At 37.8% G+C, this 23,145-nt stretch overlaps 2 protein-coding genes across 8 annotated transcripts in view; one reads left to right on the top strand and one right to left on the bottom strand.

Annotated features, from left to right (window-relative positions):
• LOC106965045 (myosin-6-like) overlaps positions 1–3,399 on the top strand; it is a 21,626-nt gene extending 18,227 nt beyond the window's left edge. The window contains exons 24-33 of the mRNA XM_015060921.1: positions 8–220; positions 293–458; positions 541–665; positions 757–1,065; positions 1,321–1,524; positions 1,609–1,905; positions 2,032–2,136; positions 2,515–2,610; positions 2,850–2,984; positions 3,271–3,399. Coding sequence (XP_014916407.1) covers positions 8–220; positions 293–458; positions 541–665; positions 757–1,065; positions 1,321–1,524; positions 1,609–1,905; positions 2,032–2,136; positions 2,515–2,610; positions 2,850–2,984; positions 3,271–3,291 — 1,671 coding nt within the window. The 3' untranslated portion in view covers positions 3,292–3,399. The remainder of the gene's footprint in view (positions 1–7; positions 221–292; positions 459–540; positions 666–756; positions 1,066–1,320; positions 1,525–1,608; positions 1,906–2,031; positions 2,137–2,514; positions 2,611–2,849; positions 2,985–3,270) is intronic.
• Positions 3,400–16,237: 12,838 nt separating this feature from the next.
• Positions 16,238–23,145, bottom strand: part of LOC106965048 (microtubule-associated protein 4-like) — a 57,479-nt gene continuing 50,571 nt past the window's right edge. For 5 of the 7 annotated variants that reach the window (XM_015060929.1, XM_015060925.1, XM_015060924.1 and 2 more), the window contains 5 exons: positions 19,374–19,466; positions 18,280–18,361; positions 18,073–18,182; positions 17,699–17,870; positions 16,238–16,450 (listed from right to left, as the gene is read on the bottom strand). In XM_015060929.1, the coding sequence (XP_014916415.1) occupies positions 16,446–16,450; positions 17,699–17,870; positions 18,073–18,182; positions 18,280–18,361; positions 19,374–19,466 (462 nt within the window). In that variant the 3' untranslated portion in view covers positions 16,238–16,445. The remainder of the gene's footprint in view (positions 16,451–17,698; positions 17,871–18,072; positions 18,183–18,279; positions 18,362–19,373; positions 19,467–23,145) is intronic. The other 2 variants (XM_015060926.1, XM_015060928.1) reach the window with 1 other exon arrangement.

Below are 23,145 nucleotides of genomic sequence, written 5' to 3'. Positions count from 1 at the left end.
AGGTTCATTAAATGGTTTTAATGGCAATTTCTCAAGGAAGAAGCTGGCTCAGCGTCTGCAGGAGGCTGAGGAGGCTGTTGAAGCAGTGAATGCCAAATGCTCCTCTCTGGAGAAGACCAAACACAGACTGCAGAATGAGATTGAAGATCTCATGGTGGATGTGGAGAGGTCTAATGCTGCTGCTGCTGCTCTGGACAAGAAGCAAAGGAACTTTGACAAGGTTGAAAAGAGACAGCTTTATGAACTTACCACACCTAAAGAGAAAATACTTACATCTCCATCATTTTTTTAGGTTTTGTCAGAGTGGAAACAGAAGTATGAAGAGTCTCAGTCAGAGTTAGAGAGTTCTCAGAAAGAAGCCAGATCTCTGAGCACAGAACTCTTCAAACTTAAAAACTCCTATGAAGAGTCTCTTGAACATCTGGAGACCATGAAGAGGGAAAACAAGAACCTTCAAGGTTGGTTATTCATCAATAAGACATCAGACAAAAAGTTTAATTAGAAAAAAGAATTCATACATCGTCTCAATTATGGTTTTAGAGGAAATATCTGACCTCACTGAGCAAATTGGTGAGGGAGGAAAGAACATTCATGAGCTTGAGAAGATTCGGAAGCAGCTGGAACAAGAAAAGTCCGAGATACAGACAGCTCTTGAGGAAGCAGAGGTTAAGTGCAGAGCAAAACCTTTACTAGAATTAAAATATTGTAGTGTTCAGTGAAATGAATTATTTCAAGCAACTCATCCTGTTTCTATAGGCCTCACTGGAGCATGAGGAAGGCAAGATTCTCAGAGTCCAGCTTGAGTTGAACCAAATAAAAGCTGACTTTGAGCGGAAGCTGGCTGAGAAAGATGAGGAGATGGAACAAGTAAAGCGAAACCAGCAGCGGATGGTGGATACTCTCCAGAGCTCCCTTGAGTCTGAAACTCGCAGTAGGAATGAAGCCCTTCGTCTGAAAAAGAAGATGGAGGGAGACCTCAACGAGATGGAGATCCAGCTTAGCCAAGCCAACAGGCAGGCGGCTGAGGCCCAGAAGCAGCTCAAGTCGGTTCATTCACATCTGAAGGTCTGCATTAAAGTTGTAGTCTTTTGTTAATTCAATAATCCAGATTGTTGGGGTTTAAAAAAAACTGCAATCAAACAATTTTAAAGATTAGATTCAAATGATATTTTATTTTGCCATGGTCTAGAAAATATTTTGGTGTATGACTGGGTTAGTCATAGTCATATGAACTTCTAGTGCTTTCAATCTTCACATTCCATGCTCTTACCCATAAATGCTATTCATCAATTTTTCTCACAATAAATGTCACTCTTTCAGGATGCTCAACTCCAACTTGATGATGCTCTGAGAGCCAATGATGACATGAAGGAAAACAATGCCATTGTTGAAAGACGCAATAACCTGCTTCAGGCTGAAGTAGAGGAACTGAGGGGCGCTTTAGAGCAAACTGAACGAAGCCGCAAACTTGCTGAGCAAGAGCTGCTGGATGTTAGTGAACGGGTGCAGCTACTGCACTCACAGGTGAGACAGTTTTAATCAATTTCTTCTCAAGTTGTACAATTATTACTGAGGAATTCTGAAAGGGTTCAATTTACATGTGAACAGAACACCAGCCTGATAAACCAGAAGAAGAAGCTGGAGGGTGATATTGCTCAGCTTCAAACTGAAGTGGAGGAGGCTGTGCAGGAATGCAGAAATGCTGAAGAGAAGGCCAAGAAGGCCATCACTGATGCTGCCATGATGGCTGAGGAGCTGAAGAAAGAGCAGGACACCAGCGCTCACCTGGAGCGCATGAAGAAGAACATGGAGCAGACCATCAAAGATCTGCAGCACCGTCTGGATGAAGCTGAACAGATCGCCATGAAGGGAGGCAAGAAGCAGATCCAGAAGCTCGAGGCCAGGGTGAGTGTAATTTCAGAAATCTCTTCATGATTAAAACACAACTAAATCATCTATCTGGTACAATATTTGATATCCTGGATTCATATAATTTCCTCGTAAACACCATTATTTTAAATTTTGCAATAGATCAAAGAACTGGAAAATGAAGTGGAGGCTGAACAAAGAAGGTCCAGTGACTCCATCAAGGGAATTCGCAAATATGAGCGACGCATCAAAGAACTGACATATCAGGTGCGGGAAATGTTTTTTTTTTTTTTCTTTTTTATGAAATGTTGTTACACAACAAACAAATGGAAATAACTTCACTAAACCTGTCCACAACTACAGTATCTTAAGATTGTACTCATCTTTATGCTACACCAAAATATGAATTGGCACATTGAAGTTAGTCAAACAAAATGCCAAAAATGGCTTTCAAATCCACCAAAAAATTTCCAGACGTGCACAATTAATCACAAGGAGTCACCAAGGCATCTTATTAGATTACTTGATCACTTACTTCTTACATATACTTCTAAGTTGACCAACTGAGGTATGACCTAAAGACACTCAAACATTTTATTTAACATGCAATTAAAAAAACAAAAATATTTCTCTTTTTTATTTCAGACAGAGGAAGATCGTAAGAATCTGTCCCGTCTGCAAGATCTGGTGGACAAACTACAGCTAAAGGTCAAATCCTACAAGAAAGCTGCGGAGGAGGCAGTAAGTTCTTCAGCTTCATAAATCACCACAATCTGCAATTAAAGCTTCATTTCTGAAGTAGATAACAGGCAAAAGATAGCATCTAGAGTTGATGAAATTACATTTCACCCCTAACAAGAGTATATCAATAAATTTGCAAAGTTGAAATAGCTTCTATTAAAGTTAATTAAAAATCACATTTGTGATGATTACCTTAAAAGCATGTGACACTTATCAGAATATGTCACTTTGCTAAACAGGAGGAACAGGCCAACAACAATCTCACCAAGTTCCGCAAGATTCAACATGAGCTTGATGAAGCTGAGGAGAGAGCCGATATTGCAGAGTCTCAGGTCAACAAGCTACGTGCCAAGAGTCGCGATGTGGGGTCAAAGGTTAGTTCAATTTCTTAATATTTAAGTGATGTGTTGAGGTTAAAACACCCAAAGATTCAATCCAAGACCATAAAATACTGATGTTTAAATGAGACTTAAAATAGTAGCAAGAACTTTTCTCAACAAAATATGTCCTCATATTGTAAGTATAAAGAAAATAGGTTTGAGTAAACCATGTCTAAGACTGAAGCATATGTTGCAATGTTGCGAACATTTAACAGGTAAAAAAGGAATCAGAAAAAATAGCTGTGTAACTATTTGAATATATTTCTCTCTCTTTTTTCAGAAAGGGCACGATGAAGAGTAAGGGAGATGGAATGAATCCCTACTTCAGAGGCACTTCTTATCTTCATGGTGTCTCCCTATGCATGTAGTTTGTTCAGTAGAATAAAGTGAATCTGCATCTCAAAGTGGACCATGACTGTTTCTTGATCCTCCACTTTCAAGTACCAAATTACAAAAAACTAAATGACAAAGGGATCTCTTTTGCCATTGTTAAATTCATATAAAAATACATTCATTTTATTTATGACTGTATTGATTCATAGGGTTTTAATACATTATTTTACAGTTTTGCAGTGTAGCCTAATTCCTATTTTCTATTTGCATTGAACACTATAATTTTTTATTATTTTCTTAGTTTTAACTAAATATAGAAACTCAAGTTACTCTGACATGGTAGTAATGGGTCACCTTTATATTCCTACATCATTTATACTGCATGATAGGAAGCGTGTTGCTTCCTATCATCTGAGGAAACAACAAGAGTGTATCTTTTTCTAATGACATTTGAATCTACCTATAAATTAGCAAATATTCTCTCCATATTTATTTGCAACCTTGTAAGAACTCAATTATTTTATTGCAGCAGCTTAATCTTTAATGGAAAATTGAATGAAAATTCAACCCATAATATGATGACTGTCATTCAGTGAGGAAAAATAACTCATACAAAAACTGGTTTTTTGGACTGTCAGGATTATTGCCACCTGTATCACCTTTATAAAATAAACAGTGAAGTGTTTTTACTGGTGCTTTACCTTTTAAAATTGACTGGTGTTGAGTATTTTATTTTATTATAAGTACACAACTTCCTGCTCCTATGAGGAATAATTGTGTAGTGACACAGAAGAAATTTACTCTTTGCCACTCTTCAAAATGGAAAAGACAGGAGAGCATGCATTAGAAATAAGTGTTGACCTTCATTGGACAAACAATGGCAATATGAGAATAACTAGTTTTCTAAAGTAACCAATGTACGAAGCAGAAATGACAAAGTTTAAAACAATTTAAGCTTTAACGAAATCATTCTTTTCAAGGACCAGGATTTATCACACTACCAATATTCCCATCCGCTTAACAAAACAATGAAGAGGATTTTAAAGGCTATAAGAAAATGTCTCCAAAGCTTCTTATGAGGAAGCAGCAAAAATGATCATTACCATTCTCCTGCAATCCATTATATTTTTTTTATTTTAAGGATTCTTGCACATCTTTGCTAGGGTTGCTGAAAAATGTGGAAGACTGCACTTCAACAGTTTGTCCATAATGTTATCCTATTTAACTTATTATGTAATATCGTGCAATAAATATGAACTATTGAAACATTTCATTGGTATAGTATATATAGTATAGCATTCTATGCAACACAAATTAATAAAAGGTTGATATGTTGAATTTGACACGAGTAAACACTAGACTTAGAATACGTAAAAAAAGAATCCAAACCCCGAACAAAACCTTAAAAACAAATGAACTAGTACATAATCTAGATCATAGGACACATAAAATAAAGACATTAGCGATGACTCGTCTTTTACACAACATTGTAAAAAAAGAAATGAGCTCTGTGCATACAAAAATGCAGTAACACTGGATTTTAAAATGTTATCAAAATACTTTGCCTTAGGCAGAGAGATTTTTTTCAAGTTTAACCAAATGTCAAGCCAATACCTTGCCTACACTGACAAAGCAATGGGATGGATGACTTGGTTTTGGTTCCTATGACTCTCAGGAAAATAAAGGCTTTTGGGAGGTTTTGTGGTTGCACCATTTTATCAACACACATCCAGGCATGCTGATTGTTATATACAAAGACGAAATACAGCACAATAGAAGAACCAAATGATGGACCCACTAAATCCATGAGGATAAAAAAAATTAAGCCATTCTAGAAGACCTATTTTTATATACATCAAAGCTTTACTACTTGAGGACCTCTAGCTGAACAAATTGTAGAAATCAGCTGTACTGAATTTTTACCAAATGTGAATATGCTCTAAGTATTATCCCCAGTACCTAATAAAGTTACCTGTTATGGTGGGATGCTGGTGTGAAGGATGTCCCAGTCCTCGGATGCATGCTGCTTCATGGTATCAGTCTTTGATGTTTCAATCGAAAAACAGTAAAAATAAGAGAATTAGACTCTGTAGCTCTTCAAACCGTCCACATAGTAAATTATTGCTTTTAACATTTAATCAATAGGTTTAGAAAGTATTACGTTCTTAAGCAACCTAGATAATATCTGAAATGTGTAGATTCTTGCTTAGAAACATATCATGCTTTTTGATTACTTCTTTAAGCTCTTAAACATCTATTTTCCTTTAACTGTAACCAATTCTTAACTTCAGAGATGTAGAATTGCAAACATCAGTATAACTAGGATACAATAAAAAAGTAGATTGGTTTAACAAGTATATGATACTTATACATTTCACAAATTAAGAAATCTAAAATGTAAATCAATCGAGCCCTACCTTTTCTCACGTTTATTTTTGAAGCAACGTCAAGTCCCAAGCACCAATATACTTCTTTAATCTTTAGTAGATTTCAAACCTGAGCTTATGCAGTGATGCTGCAGTCACAGACAACGTTATTACTGAAGTGGAGTCAAGGAGATGGGCAAGACAGCAGAAGGACATATGGAGGCAGGGACACATATTCAACACCTCCTCAAGTAACAATCAGAACATAACAAGCATTCTAACAATAGAAACTTCATCTGAAACCACAGTTGTCATAGACTGCAAAATTAAGAGAGACAAGGTGCTTTACATCTCCCCTTGTGATTACAGAAGTCAGAGATACAAGGACTCTAGACAGCTGGGAATGGGGACCTTTCATGGAGGACAACCTGCTATGGCCTGGGAATAGATTAGAGTCAAGTAGTTCAAAAGTTTACATAGAGGCAAAGATGTAGTGTGCATTATGCATATGTTGGGGAAGCAAGCACAAAAAAACACTTGCTAGGCCCAGCATGGATCAGTGATAGTGTTGACACATCAGTAGCCTAGCAGCAGTCTAGCGATAGGATTTTTGACTAAACATGTTTTGCTAAGGTCACAATTTAAAATAGTTAGATGAAACAAATTTTTTTCTGTAGATTAATACCATACATTGAGTGAAATAAAAAAAATATTTAGTCAGCTTGTGTTACCTTTTTAGCTTTAGCATTTCGTTTCCTATCTGCAGATTGTGAGGCATGTCCAGACAGAGACATTAAAATCAGGCCATTCTCTTTATGCCCAGTTTTTTTAAAAAAGTATGTATAAAGTTAGCTTATACAATTTGCTTGTATACTTCTACATCCACCTAAAATGTATCATTTCTTCTTTTATTTTCATAAAATACTTCATCTTCTGCTGTTAAAAAAAATCTACAATCCATTAACTTACCCTCATCAGCGTGTGAATGAAAATTACCATTTCAAAAGTCTTTTGTTTCGGAGAACTATCACAAGCAGTAAAGGCAGTCGTTGTGAATGTAGGAAAAATTCACGAAAACTTGCTTCATCAAACTGTCATGTTTAGGTGTACTGTATACTCGGTGAATCTACACTCTCCTTTTTCACCAGGATATGTTTGATACAAACTATGCAATACCCAGTTTCCAGTATTAAGATCAAACAAGGTTTTAATACATTACAAAAATAACTTGTAAAATTTCCTGTTATGCCAATCCTATATTGAGATGCCAGACAAATTGTTGGAGTGACCAGAGTTTTCTCAGGCTGTGTGGAACATATAGTACTCATAAGTACAATATGACACCAGCTTTCAATTTATGAACTTACAACTCATGCACAAGTTGTACATCAGCAAGGCTACTCCAACCCACTAACATTCATCCTACATATAACAGGAAGGACAACTTTCAGCTGGAGGAGCATGAATACCCACAAGTGAACGGCTGTGTTTTCATCCAGATTTATAGCAGTTTTTGTAAATCCAATAGACCTCCTAGCCTTTGAAAGATAACACTTTATCAGCAATATCCTCTCAACAAAAGGAAAGCAATTTACTTTTATTTTGACTTGTTGGATATTGTTTGACAAGCCAGATAGTGAGACTGGGCAAATTGCTTCCTGTAACAACAAATATACTAAAGAACTATAACATCGTCCCTATATATATTGTGTCCTGGTTTATGTCTCCAGTTCTCTATCCTAAATTCCAGCCGAGATAGATTTAAAAAAAAAATGCACATGATTTGTCATAGATTTTTACAAACAAGTATAATCAAATATAATTTAGTCAAAAAAAGTTTTCACTCAATGAATCAAGTAGAATCAGTTTAGACCAAATGAATATGATCTTTGGATGTAGAAGTATTGTCATAACACTATTATAAGTATTAGGTTCATGGAATCAATAAGTTTATTAGACCACATTCTGGTTATTTTTTGAATACTCTCTCCCTCAGTGGCTACTTAGACCCATAGCCAGTAAAAGCTGCATTACACAGTGCTACTGATAAACCACATTGAAACATTGGTATATTTAATTATGGAACATTAATTAATAATTAGTTAAATCCCAAATGTCACACCTGTAGTAACTCAAAATTGTGGAAACATCTACCAGAAACAATTGACCGTACTTAAAATAAAAATCATTACTAGGTAAAAATAGAACTATGACAAAAGTGTTGTCAGTATAGTAGCTCCTTATTAAATGAATAAAATCTAATACCCCTCTAAATAAACTGGATTTTATGTCGTTTCAATGTTCATCCTTTGAGACTTTTTTGAATTACTACATCTCGTCTATTCCTTGACACTCACCTGTTGCTGCTTATCTGAATACAGGAACGCTTTGTCCCTCTGCTGTGCGTCAGACGCTGACCCTCAGCTGTCAGCTGAAACATCAGCGCTCGGAAGGCAGCCAGCAAGAATTTCACAGGTTATCTTTGAGCCCAAGGATGCAATGCCATGCCATCCAGCCATCAGGAACAAGAGTAGAAGAAAGGAGACAGCTCACTTTTGGGACCATTTCAACTTGCTGTCAATACATGGTGGAAAATTGGGCTACTATCACTATTTTCCAAGGAAATTTACATTGTGAATTGTTTATTGAAGTGTACCATCATGGCTAAATCCCTGATACAATAAACTCCAGTGTTTTATGTTTTGACCAAAGTTTCTGATACAGCAAGCAACTTAAACATGTTAACAAATAGTTTGTCATTTGTTAGCATGTTATAAATATGCTACGAAAAATATTTTCAAATTAGTTAAATATTAAAACAAAAACCGTTTCAAAGCATTTATCCTTTTTTTCCTAGTTGTGGAGCTGGAGCAATTCCAGTGCGATCCAGTTGCATAAAAAGTGCTGAATTGTTTATTGAAGTTTAACAAATCAGATTAAAGCTTCATAAATCACAAACTTGGTTTTAAATATTCTGCTATTAGTTGAGAATAATGTAGTTCAGGTTTGAAGAGTCTATGTGTAGCTTTTTTAACTAGAGTAGATGGAAGATGTCGAAGGTAGTGGAAAAATTGGGTGGAATCGCCCTTAAGGTATTCCAAGAATCGGAAGCTGCAATCGGAAACCAACTTCAGCTTCGTGTCAAAAGTGTTGTAGCTAAAAGTGTGCAGGACATCACGTTTTAGCACGAAAAGCACAGCAAGTCAATTCTCCCCCTGTTTTGTTTGAATGTATCTGGTGAAAAACAGCAGCTACAAGTTCACTTTAGAAGTTTTGACTAAATTTCATGACGTTAAAATACGTTTTTAGTTTTATTGTACAAGCTAGCAACGGAAAACACTTGATGCGCGAGCTGGCTAACACCTCCCTTTGAATCATATTAAGTAAATCTATTCGGCCTTCACTCCAATCACTACATCATTAGCTCAAAAAGTACCTATTGCCGAATAAGTACAGGTGTAAGTGTGTCTACAACAGCCCCCAAAATTCAGACCTACCAAATGCGTCCATCTTCACATCCGCTAGTTCCATTTTTGACCGAAAGATGGGGTAGTTTCACCAACACACCTGCATCTCATCAGCTAGTGACTATGACTAGTTTTCACCAAAGGGCCTTTTTGCCGATTAAAAATGTGACACTAAGTTATTACTGGGAATGCAAGGATTCTGTTGGTTAAGTATTGTATTGCAGTAGTGGCGTTTATCTAAAACACTGAGAAATAATTTTAAAAAGTCTGACAAATGTCTTGTATGAAGAGAAAATCCTGAGTTAAAAATTGAGGACCTTACTTATGGTAGAAAAATGTAGCAGTATCAGACCTTGTCATCTCAAAATGTGATGTTTTACCCAAGTATAAAACTAAACTAACTAAATGCATAATAACTTTTCCCATCAAGCTTTATAGAATCTTGTCAGATTTGTTTTGTTTGTTTTAGAAAGTCCAAAGCAGCTGTAAAGGATAGACACTTTTCTTATACATTCAAATTGAACTGAATTGGAATCTGCCTGTACAGGTACAACATTATTGAAAAGTTAATTTATTTCAGTAACTCATCTCACAGTGAAACATCATGAAAACACATAGATCAGATTATTACATCAGACCAGTACAGAAATGTAGACTGAATAAAAAGTATGTCTAATATGTCCCTAAATGACTTTTAATCTGACAAATAAACTTCATCAGATATTCTAATTAATTGATTCGTGTATGGTCACAATGATTTGATCATATATTTTTATTATGAATTCTTGCTTACAAAAAACTAAATTTAAACAGTTTAAGGTTCTAAAAACATTAAAAATTGTTATGCCCCTTATGCCTTCACTACAAGTCTAGAATGTTACTAATGCACAGTCATCTTTAAAACCCAGTATGTCAAGAAATAATAAAGCAACAACACTGAGTTTTCTTGCCCATCTTTTTTATTTTATGATTAATATTCACATCACTAGTTAACAGTTAAACACAATGAACATCTCTTTCATACCAAATATTCAGAATTGAAGGGGGGAGATGAGCGCTATCTAATAGGACGGATGCTTCTAACAACCAACTGTTGGTTTGTTGTCTCCTGCATGCTCTTGCAATGGTGTTGTGCTCTAAACAATAATACAGCACGCACTACAGAGTGTCCACTCAGCAGTACTGAAAGGAAGTCTCCTTTGTCTGCTGTCGAAGATTATTAAGTCTACGGTTGGTATTTAAGGGTGAGCAGGGGACCAAAGCACAGCTTATAAGTGTGAAGTGAAACCTCTGCGTTTGACGTTTCATCAGATTTCAGGTTTTACTGAGCAGCCAGCCAGTGGTTGCTGTGAGTGGAATAAAAGATAAAACAATCAGCTTCTTTTTCAGTACTGGAGTGTTGACAAACCTCTGTAGGACTGAGACAGGTTGGGGCTCCAGGTACATATCTACCAACACACTCCGTATTCAGTTATGCTACATGTTAATTTCACCTCTAATTTTTTTTAACGTTTAGATTTCTTCATAATTCTGTTGACAGTGAAGAAACAATTTGGTCCAAGACTTGCCCTAACTCAGTCCTGTGTTGGTAGTTATGTCACTGTGCTAGTTCAGGGGGGCGGTCTAATACAGGACATGAGTCCACACTACATGCCAAAACACACAAAGTTTGGTTTTCAGTACTCTCACTCTGTTGTGGTAGACATCAGACAGATCAGGCCGCCAGTACGCGTCGGTGCATTTCACACCGATTACACGTCACTACTTCCTGAAACCAGTAATTAGTGTCGTCGTGTTTAATCGATCTTCTGAAAACAGAACAGAGACAACCTCACACATGTATTCAGAATGTTGAACACATTTTAAAAAACATTCTTGAAACTTCATCAGCCCTTTCCTTGGTGAAAAAAGGCAGACTCTGAAAAAGGAAAGAAAAACAGTACATGTTTCCTTACTTGCTCTTTCACTCTTACAATAACACCTTAATTGAGCTAAGCTGTTGCAGGTTTACGTGAACGGGTATGTTCAACTGGCAACATCCACAACATCCTGTTAAAACGTAAGATGTTTTTTTTTTCCATTTCTCTATTGTTTTTAACTTTAATTAAATACTTCTGGGGTGATAAAAACACAGTGTTGATTATGTACAAGGGACAGTGTGAGATACTAGTGGAAGGGTGTTGTTAAAAGGCTACACGAAACCATTGTGAGTTGATATTAGAGTGAATCTGGTTATTACCTTTTGTCCAAGCTGCAAAGCAACATTAACTTCTTCCCATATCCTCTTTCACTAAATAATGCTTTACTAAATAATAAGCACTGCAATCCTATTAAATTTTTATAATCTTGGAAGATTTAATGGTCCATTACTGAACACCTAAACTGTAGATTTAAGCAATAATAATATCAGTTTGAAAGCTGTACATTACAGATAAGTATTATGTAGAATTAGATTTTTAGTGGCCTGGTGCAATAAATATATATAGATTATTTATTTAATAAAAGATAATATGACAAAAACACTCCTGCTTTTGAAAAATATTGATTTTATATTCCCCATTTCCCTTGATTTGACCAAGTCGCTTATTGAACAATTTCTTATATCAGTCAAAACAAAGTTAATCTAAATAAGGAACAAAAAAATGTTTGAATTTGGTAGAGATTTATTAACCAGGCTAAGTTGTATTAGCCTGTAAGTTAACAATGTATGTCTTACATTTTGCACTTTCAAACATTATAGCAACATGTTAATTAAAAGTGATTGCAGTACTCTGTTTATAAAAGCTTTTAGATAAACAGTTCTTTTTTTTTTTAAGTACAGCTATTGCCAAACATTAAATGTAAGGCAGTTGTATTAATTTTGACTTCGGAAAGTCGTACTTTTGAGTATAAATTAAATGCATATTGACTGTATCTTTTAAACCAGTCACGTTGTGCTAATCCATTAGATTTTTTTTTAAACATTATTTTAATTTTTCCATTACAAACAAACCAAACTGAGTCCAAGTGTTGTTGCGCAACTTTTTGAACATGTCTGTTAGTATGGCAGCACATGGAAAACTTAGTATTTGCAGTTTTCATGCATGTAAATAAAGTCTGAAAGCTACCATCTTCTGCTAATAGTGCACATTTTGTTAACCCATCTAGTGGTTACATCTATCCTAGTGTGTAAACTACCGTATATTAAAGAAAGGTGGCTCAGAGTTCAGTGAGCCTTTTGAGCAGAAGATAAAAATATATGATTCCATTCAGTAGATGTGACCTTGCAGCTTGGCCAGAATGTAAATCCCGGAGAATGTCAACAAGAATATCATCAGGGCAGCCTGGAGAGCTGAGTGTTTGACTATCGAAGCCAGCAGCACAACACCGATAACCCAAGTTCCACTAAAATCCACCAAACAGCAGCTCATCTCCTCATTATGACGGCGCACTCTTACAATGAGCTACTGAGACACAACAAAACTACAACTTTCTCCTATTCCTCTATACACAGTCCAGCACCTACATCTATCAAAGTGCTTTGATATTTCAGTTATTCTGCCTGCAAAGAAAAAACAAAAAATAAAATCAAAAAACAAAAAACAAAAGAAAGATTCACATTATTATTATTATTAATATTTTCACATATGATCCACGCATGTGTCATGTCACGTGTGTTGCTTTCAGGCAACTCGAGGGAATTGTTTGGAAGGAACAATACGATAATAAATACGCCTATATGTTGTTCTTAAGTTTTCTAGACTTAACTGTTGACTAGTTGATCACTTGCTCTTTGATCACCGTAAGTTTCACTAAACTACCAAGACGGTTTTGTTCCCAGAAGCACACACGTACAGTACACAGCTGACGAGGTTTTACCAATATGCAGTAAAGCAACTTGAGTACAGCTATATCACTTGAGTGCATCAAGAAATGAACTAGACCGTGTTCAAAGTGCACAAAACCTTTTTTTTTTTTTTTTTTTTTTCCTATAAGGGAACTTTACACGAGCCATGTGGTGCTGATAATATTTAGTGTTCCAGACACGATAACAGAGCGCTAGCTTAAATAAGTACAGGATAGGGAAATCTGGTGGGGGATGTTTGTCGATTAGCTTCTTGTAAAGTCACAGAGCCAGACTATCAGTGTTCAAGAGGCTAAGCAGCGCTCTCTACAGGATGAATGCAGTAGTAACACTTCACACATCTGACAACTACAGTACGCCACAGAGATGTCGCAAATCCCTCCGTGTATTCACCAGAGACCGTCCCAACCTTGAAATCACTGTGAGCAGGAAGGACACGGCCTACCCATGTTCGATTTGTGACGCGTAGCACTTTTCAGAAACGTTTTGGCCTAAATCAAAGTCAGTGTCGAGGGGAGCCTGCACTAGGAGTAACGTACAGCAAATTACTTTAAGGGAATATGATTAAAGCAACCCAGCCAGCTGCTCCAAAAAGGATCAATGTATGTGTATAATAAATGTGAACAAAACTGCTTTTAGCCTCTCCTAGTTTTAAAATGACACGTATTTTAGAAAGAAAACTTCAAATATACGAGCTGTTCTGGGATCTGCTTAACTAAAATGCTGCTGCAGTCATGGCATTTTAGAGCTGGGCAGTTCCTGCTGTCCAGCGTTGTACGATTTAAGAACATTCTGTATATTTAAACGGCATCCAACGCAAATCAAACATGCTGCACAAAAGTTTTTTTTAACAAAAACCCTTTTTTTTGTCATCTATTTACAATACAAATGTCAGGGTAAAATATGTGCCAAGAAGAGCAGCAGAAAACTTGAAGCCTAACGATCTGCTCCTCTGAGTCTCACTGTAAGCGGGAGGATTTTATTGTGTACAGAAAAACCCCTAAATGACCATAAAGTTTTAAACATGAATGCTATGTTGTTATTCCTCCTATAGATCAACTGTCTCCTCTCTCTGAACTTCTCTTCACTTCAGCCGCTCTCTGTCCTCTTTCTGTCTTTGTGTCACGTAAATGCGCAGGTGACAAGAAGCCTTCGTTTATAATATTACTGTATTGCTGTCAGAAAGCTGGAGAAAGACACAGGAAGAGGAAAGAGATGCAGAGACGCTGCAACATGGGAAGCCAGTGTGGTAAAATATGCAACAATGACAATGAAACAAACCATTGTTTCAGCAATATTAGTATGTCAGTGTGAACTACCCAACCACAAAGTGGTGGCTTTTGGTGTGTGACTGTTCGGTGCTCAGGCACACCGATGTGTATGCGTGTGTGAACTTATCCTATAGATATATATATATATATATGTGTGTGTGTGCGTGGTTCATTGCCTGCAGCGAGGGCTTTCAACCCTCAGATCTGGTGACGCACATAACCAGGAGGAGCAACAGATTCACGAAGGAAAGAAGGGGTATGGCATACCCTATGCCTGCTTTTCTCTAATGATTGTAGACCAGACACATCTCAGAGTAACAGCTCCCTCACAGGGGTTGCAGGTGTGCAGGAAGGGGGTGGGGTGGACTATAAAAAGGTTAGCGTCATGAGTAGAAAGGCAGAAACATGTGTTGAACAGAGTAATATATATGTCTGAATGTCTGGAAGTGCTTAAATGAGTCTGACGTAGGAGAACTGTTTTTTTTTTTTTCTTTTGCCTTTTCAACTGCACCGAACGAGATCAACCTCAATTAAATGTTTAATACGGTAAAAAACTAAAGATTGCTGCATCTTCATAAGCATTATTTCCAGACTGTTTATTAATACCCATATTTGTGTACAACTTGGCACAATAATTATTCTAAATGTTGCCTATTTGGGGTTAAGACATGCTCGCGATAGCCACTGGAAAAGCTTCTAATCTTTGTTTTCTAGATCACAACATCAATTCTGCCAGAACATTTTCCATAACCAGATGATAAATACTGTCTGCAACAACAGTTTAAAGAAGTACACAGTGTACCAATTCCTTTATGTTTGTTGATTTAAAAAGGGGGCAACATAAGATAACAAACAAAAGGGACTAGGGTCTTCCTGTTACAACCCCAACTTACAACAGTATCATCAATTTAAAGCCAAGACCACTCAGAGAAGCTTCAAACGTTCTCCATCCTTCCTCTTTTGACGTTCCTTTGAGGTAATCACATTTTTAATAATGCCTCCAACTAAAAGACAGAGTTTGAAAGCTTGAAAGGATAAAACACGGCAACTATGAAGACATATGTTTGGCCTTAATGTTATCTGCTTGAAAAGTTTCACTCTCTCGCAACCTGAATAACACGCAGACACATCTTGGCACGTCATAGAAAATACAGATTCCTTTTAAAGAGCTTCCCATCTACCTCTGACTTCAGTTTTGAACATCTCACTAGTGAAAATAGCTAATTTTAAGTTTTCTTCCCCAAGTAGAAATATGGCATGTTCATGAAAATGATCCGGTTTTTGAATTTCCGACTGATAGCGGACAATCGAGCTGAAAAACAGGTTGATTACTCTGTCATAAGCTGGTTTCTTGGCACTTCTCTCATCTTAATGTGCAGCCTACGTCTGACAAAAATACACTAAGTGAGCTTTTGAACTTTATTAGATCCTTTTAGTAAAACACTTTTAAGCCGATTACAACTCCATGGTGTTCTCTGCAACCACTTCTACCAAGTCTATCAGGAAAATGTTAATAAGGTGTTAAAAACCTCACTGCAGTTAGTTTTTTCACTGAATAAACCATATTAACCATATCATAACGAGTGTGGTTAAATAGTGTGAGCTGTTGAATACCAATAAGAAAGACTAGATGACGGACTGAACTGGAAGTGAAGTACAGTTCTACTGACACGGTTAGAACATCAGTGGAGTTTTGGAAGGTGAAGGCTTTCCGAAGAGATCCGAGAAAAGTGTTTTATCAGCACTGAGACTCGTAGGTTGAACAATATCTGAAGTGGGTGACTCTGCTTAAGGGTATTTTCTGTGTCTGGATTGTTAGATTTTGTGAACAGGGGTGAAACTTAACTATGTCTGTGGTTAACGAGATATTCAAGCTGGTGGAACCCCACAAAGAGATGTGTAGACAAACAACAAGTGGTCTTCTTTGCAGGTTACAGGGCAAAATGTCAGCTCGGGTGCTTTTAGAGGTCAAAGATCGGGGTTGGTAGGAGGACGCTGGCAGGCGGACCTCAGAGAAACACTGAGAGGCAATCGGTTGATTCGATGCTGCAGTGGGTGAGGTGAAGGGCGGGGCCAGAGGGAAGAGACTGTGCCGTGGTAATTTTGTTGGTCAGTTGACTGGCAGGTCAGTGAGCGTCATGCATGTCCCACCACTATCTGGAGCTCACAGGGACTCAGTCTGCAGAAAAACAAGAACAACAGACTCAGAAAACGCAAGAAACACACAGAACCTGGAGAGATGCTGAAAATGGCAACGACAAGCTTAAAAAATTCTGGACAGATGGTCTGTAATTAATAGTTTGCTGCTGTTTAGTGGAGTTTCATTGGAGTGATAGGTCAAAAAGTTTATTTTTTTAATGGTATTGGGGTCAGTAGAAGGGCACTGGCAGGTGGAGTCCTCCCTCTTGGCCAGGACTCACTTGAAAATAGGGTTTTAATCTCAGTGGGATTTTATCCTAGTAAAATAAAGGTTGAATAAAGAAAATAGTGCTGCAGCCATAAATCAAATAAGCCAAATCTGATACCAGCATGAGGTGGAAGATTCCCGCTGTCTTTGATCTCACAGTCTGGTGGCCTGTTGCAGTAATGAAGAGTAATTCATCTACAAAGACCTGTTAATCTCTACTCTGAAGGTCTACTCATAATTTCATTTGTTGGCTATTTTTATCACTGCAGCAGAGCATGTACACCACCTAGGTCTGTTCAAAGAAAAAAAAAAATCATAAAAAATACACTCCGGGATGCATTTGCAGTTATACCTTGATTTAATATGCTTAATATGCAGACAACCGAAACCACTCCTCACTGGTTCCAAGATAATAAGCAATATCTGACCGACTTGGAGGAGCTCTCTCTCTCGTTTCTGGTACCTAACCTCCAGGACAAAAAGTTCACCTATTCTCATTAGCAAATATTTTCCAGCTCTAGTTTAGATCAAACCAAGTTCATGTGCTAGAACTCGCTAGTTAAAGCCCTGACCTAAATCCAATCAGAATCAGCAGCAACACCAGAAAAATGCTGATCATATATGCTCTCCATTACATCTAATCAAGTTTCAGCTATCTTGCAAAGAAGGGCAACGACTTAGGTCTGCTGGCCTAACAGATCAAATAAAAACAAAGTACAACGACGCTAGTGGTTGCACCATGACACAGAGTGACAAATATTTATGAGTATGAAGATTTGTGAAAGGCACTACAGTAGAGGATTCAGCTCTGTGTTCAAACACAGTCTTGTTCTGGGTTGTTAACCACAAACAAGGAATCTGCTGTTACCTCCTCTTTCCTCTGAGTGTAGCTCATCTGTCACATAACTGTGCTGTGCGAGAACAAAGCTCGACAAGTAAAGCAACAACTGAAAAGTTAAAATCACAAATAAGCTTTTACAATTTCGCCAAAATGAGCACTGTGTAGGATTTTGCACCCACTTTTCTCAGTGATGCGTTTGTCTATGCTTAGGGGCTCCTTTAGACCGTCTCCTCCAAAAGGAGAAGGAGTGGGCTCCTTCATGCCGTTCTCCTTGGCAACGCCTGCCGGTGCGGTTGTTTGTTGTGGGGCGCCACTTGCGGGTGGAGATGTCTTCTCTCCTGTTTTTTCCTCCTGCGGCCAAATATAGACGAGCACAAGGACACACACAGACAGGTGGGCAGAAAACAAAACAAAAAAAAAATGTTTTTCTCACAGCCAACTCTTGAACTCTCACACCACCTAGTGGCGATAGGCAGAAGCAGCACAGTGAGTCAGCAGGACCAGACTTAGCTATGAAAAAAACACAACACTGCAGACTGTGTTTAAATTTAACCTTGTGTCCATTTGTCTGCTCGCTGCCTGGTCCCACGTTGTCCAGGGATCCGATCTTAGACTTGGCCTTGATGTTGACCTTGTGGGATTCGATCTTCACGTCACCACCGCCTGGAGCAGGAAAACGAAAGCGACCGTGAGAACACAATGGAGGAAGTTGAGAGTTTGAAGGGAGGAACCCCCCCCCCAGAAGAGTTTAAAGTTGAACCTGGCTTATGTTTGATGTTGTCCTTGGAGCCACATTTTGAGGTCACCTTGCTCACGTCAACCTTCTTATTCAAGATTTGCACCTGGAGGAGAACACAGATCACAATGCTGCCCATTAAATCACCAGATCCAGCGCGGAACGTAGCACTTCAGCATCCGCTCAGCTTAACAGCAAAACCCATTTACTTTTTCGAGGTGCCAGCGTCATGCTTTTACTGTATGTATGCAGAATACAGGAGAATGCCATTCAGCTTAAATTTCATAGTGAAACATTTTGAACATACTTTATTTGTCCTTTGTTTGTCATGTTTTTTTTTTGTTTGTTTTTATATTATGATGCATTTGCTGCTTTTTAATTATAGTACTGTAGGAAATGGGGGGCGGGGGAGTTCCCATGGGATTTGGATTTATTTTAGACACGATGTCTTTTTTCAGGCATCACATGATCACAACATGCACACATTTATATAAATCAAACGTAAAATGGTGCACAATATGTGCAGGTTGATAGTCTAAAACAGGGTAAATTAGCCTTGCTTAATCCTTAGACTGACTTGGTACATAATTCCTCACTATATATTAATACAATAAAACCTTTGGTGTTTTATTCACAAGCCTTAGCTGGCAAAGCCGTTGTTGAGAGCAGCCAAGAGATGCAATGGGATAGAGCAGCAGGTGTTTAAAGCAGATGGGAAGAAGAACCGGAGGGGTGGACGCTCAAAAGTAAAATCAATCAAAAGTGCAAACAGTGGGGGCCACTGATGTGCTAATTACAATGCTTCAATTCCAGGCCACTTTGAAGACGATCAGTTTCATTTAAACGTTTGATATAGGAGAAGGCGGCTTTATAGTTGAACTCAATTTCCTCCTCGCTCTGATGGACACGCCAATAGTTTCTAGATCAGACCCAATCAGCGAAGATTGACAGATCCAGATCGTCCATTCTGCGTCAGAGCAAATGAATCTCTTTGAAACATTTGGCTTTAAAGCAAGCTGTGAGGGCTTGTATATACATATACATATATATAAAAAAGGAGAGATGCAAATGCGTCCAACCGATCCAGAGTCTTGCCCCTTGGCTCCAGCAGTACTTACATTGCCACCTCCAGGGACATGTTTGATATTGTCCTTGGAGCCACAGCGGGAGGTGACGTGGCTGAAGTCCAGCTTTTTGTGCACTATCTGAACCTAAAGACAGGCAGGCAGGCAGACACACACACATACACACAGAAAAGCGAAAGACAGAAAGAGAGAAAAAAAAAGAGAAAGAAAAAGAGAGGAGAAAGAAAGAAAGGAGCAGCAGAAAAGAGCAGATCAGCTGGCGGCTTTAGATGGCCAAAAACAGAGTAGACTTGTACTAAAACTATGGAAGAGATTCTGTTATTCAGTTGCTTTGTTATGTTAGCTCAGTGGTTCTTGAAAGCATTGTTAATTGCACATTTTTAGGGAATGCTTCTTTAAAAGGGGGGAAGGGCAGGGGGTGCATTCTGACAGAATAACAAGAGTGCTTCCATAAAATGCATTAGCTACATTAAAACAGCACAGAAAACCAGTGAAAATGAGACCGAGCACATGCAGCAAAAAAAAAAAAAAAAAAAAATCTGTGATTTTATAATTGGTGCCTCTCAAAACAAACGAAACAGAAAGTGACAGACGAGGCTGCTAACTTTCAAAACTTTCTGATGTAGCTTTGTGCCCATGATTTTGTTTTTTAAACAACCTGCTGCTATGCACATTTGTTTGGCTGAGACGTCTGAATTATGGGAAGAAGAAAAAAAAAAAACCTGAGACAAGAGGCTGAGCTCCAAAGCAAACCTGTAACTCACCTTTAAGGTTAAACATGATGAACATTAAATGAGTGCTTTTTGACTTTGTATTCTGCTTACTCTCACTGCTCCCCATACCCAATCTACTGCTGCACACTGCTGATCAGATGGCTGAAAGAAGACTCCTACACTTTTGTTACACTTACAAGAAAGACAAATTCAAATACAAAAAAACAAAACAAAACACACACACTGTTAGGCATGTTTGTAAAGCAGCTGAATGCTGAATGACTAATGAACAGGTAGCCCAACTAAAGTAGCTAAAATGATCTGAAACAAAAAAAACAAACAAACAAAAAATAGAGAAAACTTCTATTGGTCTTTTGTTAATCCATGTCAAGATAAAAATAGAAATACCGGTACATTACATGTTTGTCATTTAACTGACATTCAATACGTCACAGTAGGAAAGATTTTAAGATTTGATGCTTTTAGGAAAACGTTTTTAAATTATGTTACACATTTTACATTTGTGTGTAAGCACAGCAAAAGCATTATATTTTTACACATGATTTAAGGAGAATATCTCATCTGAAAATTCAAAGTCATCTGAAATGAGGCGAAAAGAAATATTCCAAACCTTGAAGGTGTTTTTGCTTCAATCATGGATAATGAAACATGGATATGATGCTGCTTAATTAAAGTGACATTATCTATATTTTTATACCGATTGCAGCTCAAAAGGTTTTATTTAGTAAATCCTAATCTTAAGAAAATAACTTCTTAACTGCAAATCATTTATTGCGCTGTAAAAAAGGGAGTAAATATAATGACNAAGANGAAACACATTTCTTGTTGTGCACTGAGGTGACTCAATTGTAGGCAATGAATTTGAGTTCAAGGAGACAATTTATTACTAGTGTTGGCTAAAGACTTTTGAGAATAAAACCAAGCAAGCCGGCAGAAATGAATCACATGGATCTCTACTACGTATTCGACATAAAGATAAACGTTTCATTTGTTGCCTCTGCGCTCGTAGTGTGAAGTAAAAACGCCCAGCAGCAGACGTTAAGGCGGGTTCCTCCAATCTCTTTGTGTCTAAGTCTCCTTCGCTTGGATAAAACACAGCATGATGACGCAGGTGGAACAGGCGACGGATGACTCACTAAGCACCGCTAGCGCACATACACTTATCACGTGAGCATACACACACACACACACACACACACACACAGGAGCAGCTGGGTACAAACACCTTCTCCCGCTGTGTTTTTTTTCTCATTTATGTTGCGCTAGAAAAAAAAAAAAAAAAAAATTATTCATTCTAAGCAGACAAATTAAGTTGCTGTGGTGTTAAGGTTCGTTTGTAATCCATAATATTTATGGGCTGAACTTTTGCAGCGGTCGTAGTGATCAGAGCCAGATTCGCACTCAAAAGCACATTGATACATGATACACAGATTAGCAGGCAGCGGACAAATGAGAAAGGAGGAACTGATCCCACAACCTTCAGTTGCAAGACACCTGAACCTGCCGTCACCTTATTCATTCGTTTCATGCAGTAAGATGAGTCAAAACTTCAATATGATGATGTGAAAAACTAAATTCTCGGACAGAGTTGATGGTACCTACTAAGTACTTTGTCTGTTGAATATGGTTTTCACATTTTGTGAAGTCAAAACCACATATTTCAATGTTGTTTAGGGATTTTCTCTGACAGGCCAAAATAAAGTGATGCATATTAGTGGAAGAAAAGTGATGCATGGTTTGAAAAGGTTTCAAAACATAAAAAAGGAGAAGTTGAGGTGTGCGTTCGTATTCAGCCTCTCTTAACCTGATAGCCCCAATTACAATCAAATCCCTTCAGAAATCAAGTACTCAGCAAACAAAGTCCAATTGTGCGTAATTTCAGCATAAGTCCGGATGTTTTGAGAGAGGCTCTCTTGTCAGAGTTTGATGTTTGTTAGAGAAAAATTGGTGAATAAGCAGTGTTAGTGAGACAAAGGAAAGTGAAGCTGCTGAGACGTTTAAAATCAGAGTTAGGCTGCGAAACAACAAGAAATGAACATCCACCTAGCTCTGTTGTAACTCAGGGGCAGGAGCAGAGATTGTTAATGATTCAGGTCAAAGCATAGTTCAACTGTACATCAAATTAATTTTCTGTGGTAAAACCAGGGAGCTGATTTTCACTCATGGTGTCTAATCTGACTGAGCTTGGGCTGTTCTGTAAGTAAGGACAAACACAAATTTCAGTCTCTAGATGTGCAAGGCTTGTACAGACATACTAATTGCTGCTGTAATTGCTGCAAAAGATGATTTTAGAAAGTCTGGACGTGGGTGGGAGGGTTGGTTGAATTCGTACACTTATGATTGTTATTGTAAAAGAATGTGCTAAACCCAATTATTCTTTTTTTTTTCTTGTCATTATTGTGCACTGCTCTGTGTTGGCCTGTCACATAAAATCCAAGTAAAATAGATTTGTGCCAGTAAATGTAAAAAGTTAAAGTCCACAAAAAACAGCCCAGAGTTCACAATGTTTATTTCTTAGGCGTCTTTTTTTTTTTTTTTTTGTTGCCTTCAAAGTCCGGTAGCTGTCTTCACCGTCACTGTAACTGAGAGATGAAAGAAATGGTTCAGGAAAAAAAACACAGACACACAGTAAGGAAAGCAAAGCCACCGTCTCGGATTTTCAGCTTGACATGCTGGCAGATTTCCTTTAGCCTGCTAATTAAAAGTGCAACTTTGAAACGTTTCTTTTGCTTTGTTTTATTCTTAGGATTGATGTGCACAAGTGCACAGAAAATGGAGGGAAAAAAAAAACAGAGATATTTATCCATGGCTGCACTTAAATCAGGCGTCACTGGAGGCAAAGCCGGAGACGACAGAAGAACAGAGAGAAGATTTTGATCGACTCCATTTTATACAAGATGTCACATAAAACAACGTGGGTCAATTGGTACGTCCTGTAGACGGTGTGAGTGGATGCGGATGTTTGAGAAATGGAATTGGTTGAGTTAGAGGATGAGTGGTATTGGTTGTGGTGCAGTGAAATCAACAACATGTTATGTAAAGGTGAAAAATATCCCTGCTGGTCAAAAATG

The sequence above is a fragment of the Poecilia latipinna genome, unplaced genomic scaffold (assembly GCF_001443285.1).
Source record: "Poecilia latipinna isolate Pla-1442-1.1 unplaced genomic scaffold, P_latipinna-1.0 Scaffold1756, whole genome shotgun sequence".
Classification (NCBI taxonomy): Eukaryota; Metazoa; Chordata; class Actinopteri; order Cyprinodontiformes; family Poeciliidae; genus Poecilia; species Poecilia latipinna.
The sequence above is the reverse complement of the archived record's forward strand: the minus strand, read 5'-3'. Positions and strand labels throughout refer to the sequence as shown.